At 36.8% G+C, this 12,308-nt stretch overlaps 1 protein-coding gene across 1 annotated transcript; it reads right to left on the bottom strand.

Annotated features, from left to right (window-relative positions):
• Positions 1-323: 323 nt before the first annotated feature.
• Positions 324-9,191, bottom strand: LOC106151180 (glucoside xylosyltransferase 1). The gene is made up of 6 exons (XM_086994474.1): positions 9,025-9,191; positions 4,876-5,016; positions 4,296-4,485; positions 2,910-3,059; positions 1,506-1,678; positions 324-1,130 (listed from the first exon to the last, which is right to left on the bottom strand). Exons 1-6 carry the CDS (start codon positions 9,163-9,165, stop codon positions 981-983), a joined length of 945 nt encoding a protein of 314 aa, XP_086850600.1. The 5' UTR covers positions 9,166-9,191; the 3' UTR covers positions 324-980.
• Between the last annotated feature and the right edge of the window lie 3,117 nt (positions 9,192-12,308).

Raw genomic sequence — 12,308 nt, 5'->3', positions numbered from 1 at the left:
ATGTTATGTCCTTTGTGGAATTTAAAAAAGTAAAAAAAAAAATCAAATATTGGCCCCGCCAAATTAAAGAAAAATGTCCACATGACCATCCTGTGAATGTACATGTAACATTATCAAGGATCACTATGGCGGATTATCATGGTTGAGAGAGTTTGACGGTTTAGGTGATAATGCTTGTTTTTCTTTAGTGCGTATTTGACTATTCTACAAATCTTTCCAAAATATATACCAATGCAAATGACAAAAAAAGTTCATTTCCAAGTTAATTTTAATGAAAGTAAGAGCACCAGATTATAAGAACCCTAAGATAGACTGTGCTTGGTATTAGTACCTTTTGATACCTTTTTTCTGTGAACTTGTTTTAGCGCAATCACCAATGCATTATCAGACGATGAGAAGCGCTCCCTCGGGTTTCTCTTAGACTAACAGACCGAAAATGTGTTCAAATATCACTATATCCAGAACCAAATTCTTTTTGAAATCATAACATATTGCCCTGATACACAAGTGCTTGAATACGATAACCCCCGGAGAGAACCTATCAGCCATCAACATTTACAGAATGTCAATTTAAGCAAGATCGTTACGAAACGTAAATTTTGTCATCGTTCGTACCGATAGACCGAGAAGTGATGATACCCGTAAGTATGGCATATTACTTAGGCATCTTGTTTTATTTCTTGTATTCCGTTAAGTGGTATATGTATTTAAAATATAGTCAGCTTATAAATTAATGTACAAGTACTAGTAAAGTTTTTTTTCTATAATAAGACTGTCTTTTAAAAAGTGATCTGTCACCGCTGGTTACCATTTCATACATGTAATTCTGCTCGCTTCTGCCAAAAATGCTATAAATTGAGACAACCGACAATTTACAATCGACATTCACAACAAATCGAAGCACTATAATGTAGGTGACATACGAGTGAAATATGTCTATACACACTCATATGTATTATTCTCACATGTACCAAAACAAGCTAACTTCTCCCTTCAAGCAGAGTAATTTGTTTTTCTATCTGTTTAATGAATATGTGTTTGACATAACCACAGTTGCTTTTTGGTCCTTTGTCAAGATTCATCTTCATCTGCTCTAGAAGGCCTGTCCTAAGATCTTGACCCATAGTGTACTAAAACATATAAATGAAAGGTGTTTACAGATTCATATTCCCTTTGTTGAATTTGAGTTATCAAGGTAGTGTAAAGCGTTAAATGTATCTCCTATATTAAACAGAAATTGAAAGGTTCAAATAAAAAGGTGTTTTACTCATTTTTTTACATCTCTCATTATTTTTAAACTGTGTGGTCTTAATTCACCCAGCTTTTTATAATGGTCATGACAATATTCTTAGTGATAAAAGTATCAAGCTTCAAAAGACGTTTATAATTTAAATATTTTTATTGGAACATCTATACGCGTATTTTTCCGTGCTTGTGAATACAAAGATGTGCGTCATACAGGTATAATACTCTAAAACACTAATGACTCTGAATGCTTAATGTACCTTTCTAAAAGCTTCATAAACTGCATTGAAGGGCGGTTGTTTGTCATTATGGTACATTCTCCTGTTACCATGGAGAACTGAAATGCCCTCTTTCTCTGCGTCTTTACAAACACTGGCATACATACAGCAGTCTGGCCTGTAATTCCAATCACAGGTCAACTCAAATACCTTTTCTGAAAATAAATATAAAACAACCACAGTTTTATTTTTTATTTATTAAAATATATCAATTAGGTGTTTTTAACATTGAAACATGTACCACACAGCATGCACATACATGTAATATATACTTATAATTGTTTTGTCTGTTCACAGGATATTCCTTTATGTGAAAATTTCGATTGCAGCTTAAAAGGCGTTATTAGGAAGTTTAGCTTAGTTTTGGACATTGTTTTTAATATATTTGCATTACATATAAGGTAAACGAACCAGATGCTTAATATTTGGTACATGGATGCCTCATTTATACGTTACGGTTATTCACAAGAATACCAAACACTGGTTTAATGGTTGGGAAGATTCTGTCGGCTTATTGAAACCAACCCATGCGAAAATATGCAATGTGCAAAAATATTTTGCTGGGTGGAAACTTTTGAAACCGCTAAGTAGCTCGAAGGGACTTTAAGGACCAAGTTTTATAAAGAATGTTTAGCAGCAACCGGTCTATAAATCATTTGATGAAATAAGTCCCTAGACACGTGTTATGGAAAGGACGATTACTAGCAGTAAAGGCCTTGTGTCCAAAAAATTAGGAGGACATTTTTGTCACAGTAATCTGTTCTTCACGCTAAAGGAGTGGTTTATATCAGTTTCTGGGGTAACATGATCTTTTAGAAGATTTTACAAATATTAAATTGAATATCTGCCAAATTTTAAAATGAAGGAATTCTGCAAAAGACCTGGCTAACGCCTGGATAAAAAGGTTCCCAATGTAGATTTCGCTACACGTGACAAGTAGGCCCTACTTGTACGTTCCTGTCTTGAAATCGGCGTTCGCGATCATAATCCGGCAATTCGAGATCGCAAACGGCAATTTCGTTTATAAGACCTTTCAACGCTGTGATAAATTTTAAAATATTTCGTAGGAACCTCCTCTAACTTCTTAATACCAAAGGCGTAAATATTTGAAGATTCCTGACAAGCCATTCTGACGTTTAAGAAAATTTAATTATCTTGAAACGATAGCATAATATATAAAGCTGGACCCAGGTACATGTATGTAAAATAAGCCAAGGAGTATTGCACAGAATGAGAGAAGACCTAGAAAATAACTTCTATGAAATTTTCATTAAAATCTTTTAAAATTAATTTATCATTAATTATCCCTATTACTTTCCATATTCATTTTTACGTCTTATTCATTTATCTACTTGAGTATATTTTGGTTGATGAAATTGTGATAACCTGGATGGAAATGGAACACAATATTTATGAGATCCTGATCATCTAATGTTGTGTTGAATTTGTACATCAGGTAAAACTTTGTGATCAGCTCTTTCCATGGAAACTCCCTCATTCTTGTCAAGTTCATTAATATCACCCCGGAATTTAATCCTGAAAGAGAAAAAGGAAATCTAGAGTAAAAGAAAAAGCGTGGAAAAGTTCCACCAGCTTAGACATTTACATTTACAAGGGAAAGTTTATAATATTGCTAATCTTGCTCTGAGTGATTTTAGAAATGTGCAAGTGCACGCAAAAATTAAATATAGAAGAGGACACCCCATTTTTGATTTGTTGTATCCGCCCTGTCCGGACTTTATTGCAATAGAATCTTAAGGAATGTGGTATTGAGAGAAGTATTTGATTTTCAACTGAGGGAAAATTATGTCGCCAACTTCGTTTTTATTCTGTTTTGTCAGTGTATTCTAAAACAAAGATTTCTAAACAAAACCAATAAAGCAGTCAGATTTATCTTAAGAACTAGTTTTAAAATCTTCAGTAATTATTTCTATATTCGTCACTAAGGCCCATTTGACAACAGAATTGCAAGTTGCTTCTTAAAGAAAAATATAGGCTAAAAACTATTTGGGAATGTCTAAAATATGTATGTCAATTTCTGTCAGTTCAGGTTCCTTCAATACTCCATTGTTATCAATTAGGAATTCATAGGAGCTCAGTGGTTTGGTTGAGTAGAAAAAACTGGGTGTCATGGCTGTTTGTACACGTAGTAGGCTTTGTACGAATTATCAGAATTATCATTTTATAACCTTATGAATACAATGTAGCTACGTGTTCATATAAATCTTAATGAATTAAACTGCCAATTTAAACATCTTTTAATTACCAAAGACTGACTTACCAAAGGCAACAACCGACGCAATCGTTAGCAAAATGAAATTAATGAAAAATAAAATCGAGGGCTTGTGTTGCTTGACAATTAATTTTAAAACAAACTAGACCTTACTGTGACTTAAATATGAAAATTTGGTTAATACATAAAATGACAGCCATTTGTTCAATATATAGGACGGTACCGCTACATCATCCAACACGAGAGAAATCCTTCCAGATCAGCTTCTGGTTATTCATCAGCCGAAATTTGGAGATGAAATCTTTTCACAATAGATATATGTCAACGCACGGTATGCTTTACCGCCCAGTTCTCAAAGGGAAAGTCAGAGATAGTCTTGAAACGAGGATGACGGCGGTGTGTGATGTCACCCGTGAATAGAAAAAACTGGATGAAATGCAGCTCAAGTCCAGAAAAATATCGCCATTTTTTACAAAAATTTGTGAGACTTTCTGCCACAATGATACAAGCAGATAATGTAAAAGCTTTAATATTCTTACCCTTCAATCCATAATGTGGAAGCAGAACAAAATGATCGTACCCATCTAATCTATGCATACGTTCAGGAGCAAGGGCTGCTATATGACTAGAGTTGAAATACTTAAAGAAGTTCCAGAGATCAACAAAAGGTCGCAAAAATAAGATATCTGTGTCCACATACAGCACGGAATCAACATCCTCCAAGAGAGTCTGCAAAGAGAGAAATTGGATCCAGTTGCCGTCTGCAGGTTTAAAAATTGTTTTCAAAAATACTCATCAGAATTAAATACTTAAGAATTTCTTTAAAACTGACCCAGACCACAACTCCACTCCCTGCTTCCAAACATGAAACTAGTGGTGGGAAACAACTGCCTCTACTGCTTGGGGTTTTATCTGTTCATAAACCTCAATACTTATAAATTCATTTTTGTTATATCACCATTTAAATCGCCATTCAAGATTAAAATCTAATTTTCAAACGAATATAACAAATTCCAAGTAATGGAATTTATCTATCTCTTAAAGTTAAGTGAAAGAGTGTATTAGAACAGACTGGATAAATGTATTGCAACCGACACATTTGGTGATTTGCCAGCTTACCGGTAAAAATAATCTTTGAGTGACACATGGTTTATTTGCTTTTAAATTCTTCCATTCTTCAAAACTGTTTTCCTCAGGGTATGTAATAGGATAAAGCTGGTAGGTAAATGTGTCCTGTAAAGCAGCTGTCCATTTGTCCAACTGTCCAAGAAATAAAAATTCCGAACAATTGTTTACAGTTTATAAACTATTTTTAAAAATAATGGAATATTCCAACAGAATATTGTTTCTGCGATTTCAATAATTAAGTTCAAACTAAGACAAAATGTATTATTCAAAGAGCTCATTTGTGTTCTTTTATAATTCCTTGCTCTACCTTCAAGCAACAGTATATTAGAGAATTTTTTCGTTTGGGTTCCTTCTGGTGATCAATGATATTAATTTGGCAAATTATTGGCATTTTAACGGGAAAAGTTAATGCCATGTTTAAGGAAGCATGGATAAGAGAAAAAAGAAGTCATCCGAAGGCAATAAAGTGCCATTAAGAATAAAAAAAAACAATTAACATCTAGCGTAGCTGCCAAGGACGGCATCTCATGACAATCGTCATTTTTCACCTTTGGGCGGAAGACAACAGCAGCAGCAAAGTGTTTAGACCAGAGTTATTTCTTTTTCGTTATTGCGAGGATTCCATTTGTTTGCAGACCAGTATTCATTCCTGATGGTGCCAGAGTAAGTTACATTTGGTCTGCCTCTGTTAGCTTTTCCTCTAGAACTTTTCCGCCAGAACTTGCACAAAGACGTCGGCAGCTACGCTTTCTCTGAGGAACACTAGACTGGTTCGTTTCTTGACAATTTACATGCACATTGTCTATGAAAATTATTACACATGCCAATGATTTAATACTAATTTTCATTTTCTTTCATCAGATGCATGTTAACGAAATATACTGTACAAACTGACCGATCCAAAAGTGAACTGGAGATGGCATTAGGGAAGGAGAAAATTTTATAGTCTCTCCCCTCGCTTTGCCTACCTTATTCTTATTCTGATACACATACTTTAATAATCCATATGTATCATAGTCATTAAAATCCAGTCAGATTTGATATAAGCTTTGGCAAGATGGCAAGCGAAATATACATTGTAACCCCCTACCAAAAAAAACTGTCATCTCTAGTGCAATGCATGGAAAGAAAGAGAAAATTAAGTCAGAAACCAATAGTTCCCTCAGTTATCCTCTTCAATGAGGTTCTGATCTGTGTGGTGCCCCCCTACAAACAGTAAACCACATCGTAGAGATTTGTCAGCTGCATCAGTGCCCAGGGTTGGACTCACTAAACTCGTTAGACGAAAGAGCTAAAGACTGGCTTGGAAATGCCAATATAATCCTTTGCCTTTTGATTCTTTAGTGTACACTACCTAGATGAAAACGGACATACGCATATATGTGTGTGTGTGTGTGTGTGTGTGTGTGTGTGTGTGTGTTCTGATCTATAGACTATACTGCCCTTTAGGGGAGGGGGAACATACGTGGAGTAGAATATGATGCTGAAACATAACTGGGTGGTCAAGGTCCCCAAGACATTCTCAACAGAATTTTTGTAGTTCCTTTGCAGGACTTGGATGTATTTCGTGTATCAGCTCGCCTACGCCATGGTAGTCAATACCCCTCCCATGACTGATAAGGGCTGCGTCCTGTCAACATGAAGCAGAAAATTGGAAGGATAATTTTACCAGCTGTTCTACAAACACTTGCGCGTCCATCACTTCTGAAAACGCCGGAACTGCTTTCTTCTGAGAACAGTATCGATGCCCAATAGCTGGCTGGTGTCCATGTTATTATCATTATTATCATTATAATGTTCTTAACTTCAATCCCCAGGTTGCAATCTTAGTAAACTATTATTATTATTATTATTATTATTATTATTATGTAGGAGTTGTGGTACACCATCTGACTCGAAGTAGACGGTTCCTGACGGTGATCACTCCAGTCCTGCCAAAATAACAGCTTCTGTGTAGACGTCTTCTGACGGTAAACTCAGAAACATGGTTTACCTTATTCTTGTTAAATGTTGCAGTCAAGTTCTTAAATGTCATGAAAAGTTGTGTTAACATTCTCTCTTCTCTGGGTGTCGCTTCCTTCGGTCGGCCTTAAGCCTGGTGCACACTGCACTTCCAACCTTTTGCAACATCAGTTGCAAGGAGGTTGCCATATGTTTTAAAGTGGTCGCATAAGGTTGCTAACAGTTCCCCAGCGATTGTTGACACATGAAGGTCACTTTTTGTGCACTGACAACTAGTGCGACTTAAGCTGAAAATATCGGCATTCATAAGGTTGCCTATCGGTCTCTTCTTGGTTGCCAGTAGGTCATCATAACCAGTAGCATACTACTTGTAACTGCACAGTCGATTGACGGTATTTATTCGCCTGGTCTCTTACAAGTTTCTAATCAGTCGCAAGTAGTCGGCAGCAGGTCGCTAGAAGGTTGCAGTTGTAACTGCAAGGTTGCATAGGCGTTGGATGGTGGTCTATTGAGACGGAGACTTTTTTCATAATTTGTCATGTGTGCCTTCTAAATATCATGATCAAAAACCATAATATTTTAGAAAAAGAAAGCATAAATTGCATTTGTTGGCAAGATTTTACACTAATGTTAAGGTTTTCATTTACGAAAACAAAAAAATTTATATGAGGCTAAAAGGCAATGTGCGATTTTTTTCAAAAAACATTGGTGAATATGGTGATACCCTCAATGTTTCATCGCTGTATGTCATTTAAAATTTGCAAAGCCATATTATCTGAGTAAGCAATGTAACAAATACACTGATGCAGAGAAAACGGAAAATGAAAATAATTTAATCAGCGTTGTATTATTCCTATCATTTCATATTTTCAACCATTAAAATGATCTACAAATAATGTTACAGATCGTTAAATGTGTCCAGGAATCTTAAATGAAATAGTTACAGTAGATACAAATTAACATTTTTCCAGTGCTTGGTATCCTCACTACAAGGATGGTAAAGTGTAAAAAAGTACACGATGCGCACGACCTGTCACGAGTTAATTTGGATATATTGTAAATGGTACACGCCTGGGGCTAAAAAGACAAAGGGGAGACCACAATATCGGTAGCAAATCAGTTGCAAAGCAGTCGGCGACCTTTTAGCAACCGGTTGGATACCACAAATAGGTTTTTCAGTCGCCAGGGGGTTATCGTTGCTGCACCGAAAATAGGATCGACCAGATATTAACCCAGCGTTTTGAAAACCACGAGTTCTTGCAACCGGTGACAGTTGCCTGTCGCAAAGAGTCTTTTTTGTACAGTGTGACCGTAACAGCACAGGCCCTGCGACCTCAGAAAGATCAAGTATTTAAACAAGAAAATATTAAGGGGTATTATAAGATTAATAAGGATTGAAAGTTTTCAAATTTATGTTTTTTTATTAAAGCACTGGTTTTATTAGGCGAAGGTGTAGTCTGTTCAAAAGTTCGTAAAATATTGCTGGTTCTATTTGGGAATGTTCAACATCGCTTTGAAAGTTAAAACAATCCACGTGACACAGGCGAGTCGAATCTAAGACTGGGTTCCCATGCCTAGATCGATCCATCTGGATTGGTCTAATTCCCTGGGGAGTCTTACTAAATAGCTATCACCTAACCTGCTTAAATGTCTGTCAGGCCACCGAATCAGCTAGGGGGTAAAGATAACTACCCCCTAACAGCTTTACTAGGCGCGACAGACATTTAAGCCGGTTACGTTGGTTAGGAATAGGATGCTCGGATAAAAAGGTTCTATTCCACCCTGGGGCACGATGAGTGTTTATCTCGTGCAAGGAAACACCCACATGTAGGTCAATGTTCTATTGCTCACAGTAAGTAAGTAGTCTTACACATTGTAATTGGTTAATACCATACTCACTAAAATTGTATTTTCATTTTTATCTACCCAGGTGGATGCATATGTTGCAATGAATAAACTATAAACTAAATTCCTCAATTTACATACGATGATTGGTTTCCTACCGGTAGTTGTAATGTAATAGAAAAATTAAATCTATGGGGACCTTTAAAGCAATGTTTATAAATGCGTTAGGGGGAGACACTTTTTTGCCAGGGGAGTAAAGTACAGGTACCTGTACATGTATACGTACTTGTTCTGGTTCTTTGATTTTGTATGTACTAGCAAACATAGCATTACCTGTTGTTTGAAACCTAGATGAAGATCATATTCTGCAAATATGTGGACCTTAATTGCATTTCTGGAGAGAATAAGAGCAGATTTGATCATGACCAGTGTCTCCTCAAGTCTATCCCCACAGGCCACTACAGCAAGGTGCATGTTTGGTGCACCAGATGCATTTGGTGAACTGCTGAAACATAGTTTTCGAGATTAAGACTTATATGATTTAGTTTTCGAGATTAAGACTTATATGATTTAACAAGCTTAGTTGGCGCTCGAACTAGCTTGCGTGCCTTAACAGAGACGCTCGGTATGAAAAATTCTTATAAAGTTTTCCGTCACATTTGAATAAATTCAGTTTGGCAAAAACAACCAATTCTCAGTTGTCTTTGACAGGGGCGTAACCAGCCATACGCACGTATGCGCTGTGCGTACAATTATTTTGGCATAATCTGCAGGCATAATCTGCATATGTGCCCAAAGTTTGTGTCAGTAAAGCCCAAGATAAATAAATATACCGTTCTGGGCAAGGCTGTAATATTGGACGGCATCACTGGACGGCCAATATTTTCAAAGACGGCTGGACGGCTTACGATTTTAAAAAATGAGGGCTTGGCTTGTCGAGGCGGCCGTGGACATCGTACGAAAATTCCTTAGAGAAATTTATGATGCGTCCCAGTTGAATAATGCTACTTTGTAGTGCATGCTGTTATTCTGTCACAACTTAAAGCTTACAAAACACAGTAAAATGTTTCCATTAACTTTTAAATACATAATGCAGCAGTGACAAGAATGATCTACATGCGGTACAAAACGCGTGTAGGCCCTAATAAATGAAGTCTGAGCTCACTATTATGAAAGGGGACACCTTCTGGACCTTTATACGAACGGCACCTGACAAAGCTGATAGACAAGAACGGCAATTTAAAATCTTCAGCGAGAGATCGTTCGCAATCCGAAAGAGACGAGAAGGCAACTTTCTTATTTGTTCAAAGGGCTTCGTTAGTCGAAGATTGGGAGCAAGAGATAGTTACCGACCGCAGCGAGTAGAGAAGCCGCTTCTCGTATCTTCAGCGGGAGATCGATCGCGATCCCAGCTAAACGAGAAAACAATTTTCATATTCGTTCAAAAGACTTCGTTCGCAGAATATCGTCAGCCGGGTCTCGTTTGCGATCCGAGCGAGAGGAGAAGGCAATTTTCTTATTCATTCAAGGGCGTTCTTTCGCGAAAGAGCGTCAGCGGGAGATCGTTATCAATTATTTTTAACCCTCCCTTCACAATGAAATTAATTTTTTTTTTTCACTTAATTTTTACCCCTAAACAGACAGTTAGTTAAAGGGATAATAACTCTTCGTATGAGATCTATATTTCACAATAAAAACATTGTGAATAACTCATAGAAATATAATATATTCTGTTTTACCACAAAAACAGCAGTTATAGCTTTTATTCTGATATTTGAACTTGTCTTTAGACCACGTGACCTCCATTGATGTCTATACTCTGTTAAAATCTCTTAAGAGATTTTAACAAAAAACCAAACTTTTTAGAAAAAAACCAGGGACTAACTTTGAATGTAAAAATGGATTCATTAACCATTGGTAAGTATGGGAAAATTGTTGTTTACTCCAGGAAAATTCATTTTTTGGCCGAAACGAAGAGTTATTATTGCTTTAACTAACTTTTAAATATCTTATCCAGTTAAGCACTGGACAGTTAACTAACCGGCTGTTTAAACACTGTTTATGAAACACATTTTTAACCATCTTTTTGTTAAGGGGTGTTAGGAGAATTTATCCACTGGTTAAACTTATACACTGGTTAGTGCTAAGTTGTTCTGGGTGAAATAATATACTGGAACTTAATAATATTATGTGAATATTTTACACTTTAAGTGATGAATTTATTACTGGTGAAAACTAAGCTATTATTTTGGCGCATAAAATTTAAACTGCCCTTCATTTGTTGCGTAAGTCTACAATTAGCTGTACATGGGAATTTTGAAAATCTGTGCGTGGAATTTTAAAAGGTCTGGTTACGCCCCTGTTTGACACCGCTCTAAGAGCAAGAATTGTTACAGAAAACTATAAATACCTAATTAGGCTTTTTTCTGTTTGGAAGAAATTCATCGGCGTCTTATTTTCTTCAAGTTCATCTTGGTCATAAATATCCTTATTAGTCAATCCAGGTTTTTTGCTTCTTGTCAGGCTTGTGCGAAAAAAGCGAGTGTATGCGATGACACAGGCAATAAATATGATGAATTTAACAATGACCTTGCCACCAAAACAACGCAAATGTAATGTCCACATAGTACCACAGTTGTTGTTCGAACAAAACTCGTCCTTCACAGACTGATGGATGAACAAGTTCTTTTGGAAGCCGACAAGTGCCACGTTAAATATATTATGAGATACTGTGTCCACTATCGTACAGTCCCGCCGGATAGTCCCCTTACTCTGCGGGTCGCTGCGGGTTGTTCATACGGCCTGGCGCGGTAACCATGGAAATAACATTGTCATCCATGCGCTGTTTGGTTTCTGTTAAGAATAGTGCCATGCCCTGCCCCGTCGGGTAATTATCGCGACTTACTTTCTGCTAACAAAATAGCCTAACCCTAGCTCGCTGAGATAAAGATTAAAGACTTTAAAAAGAATCCGTGCTCTAAAGTAGTCACTCACTCTTTAGATCAGTGCAGTGGATGATTTAGAGAGGGTGTCATGGGGGTCATGACCTCCCTTCGATTTTTGAAAAAAGTCACACCAATGGTGAATTTAGAATTTTGACTAGCTGAATCACAGTTCTTAACTGTATCAAATGACACCGCTCGCCCTCTAAAATACCATTTTTTTCGAGGCCCTTCGGCGGGCCCTGAACCCCACACCAAAGGGGGGGTTAAGGTCTGCTTCTCATGCGCGGCCTGTCATTCTTAAAAAACGGACCCCCTTCAAATAATCCTGGATCCGCCCCTGCAGTGTTGCCTTCAAAAATTGTGTTTATGCTCTCAAACTCCTCCATAGTCGCAACAGAGTGGTTCAGATGTACTTGTGCTTTAAATGAAATCTTTCATTATGGTTTTTCTGGTGTGGTTTGTTTGTTTCTCTGTCTGTTTGTCATCAACATAACTCAAAAAGTTATGGATGAATTTCGATGAAATTTTCAGGGTAGGTCAGAAATGGGTTAACTTAGAAGTGTTTAGTTTTTGGTGGTGATCTGGATCAACAATGAATCAATAATCAATAATCAAAAATAAAAAAACTAAGTTATATGGACCGATTTTGATGAAATTTTCAGGAACCGTCAG

The sequence above is a fragment of the Lingula anatina genome, chromosome 1, assembly GCF_051362555.1.
Source record: "Lingula anatina isolate TDL-2025a chromosome 1, LinAna3.0, whole genome shotgun sequence".
NCBI lineage: Eukaryota > Metazoa > Brachiopoda > Lingulata > Lingulida > Lingulidae > Lingula > Lingula anatina.
The sequence above is the reverse complement of the archived record's forward strand: the minus strand, read 5'-3'. Positions and strand labels throughout refer to the sequence as shown.

Excerpts from the sequence above, each read along its gene's own strand:
- LOC106151180 (XM_086994474.1), bottom strand. The coding sequence starts at position 9,165 with ATGCACCTTGCTGTAGTGGCCTGTGGGGATAGACTTGAGGAGACACTG. Across the intron at positions 5,017-9,024 it reads ATCTAGGTTTCAAACAACAG|TTGGACAAATGGACAGCTGC; the intron begins GTAATGCTATGT and ends TTTCTTGGACAG. Across the intron at positions 1,131-1,505 it reads TTTATGAAGCTTTTAGAAAG|TACACTATGGGTCAAGATCT; the intron begins GTACATTAAGCA and ends TATATGTTTTAG.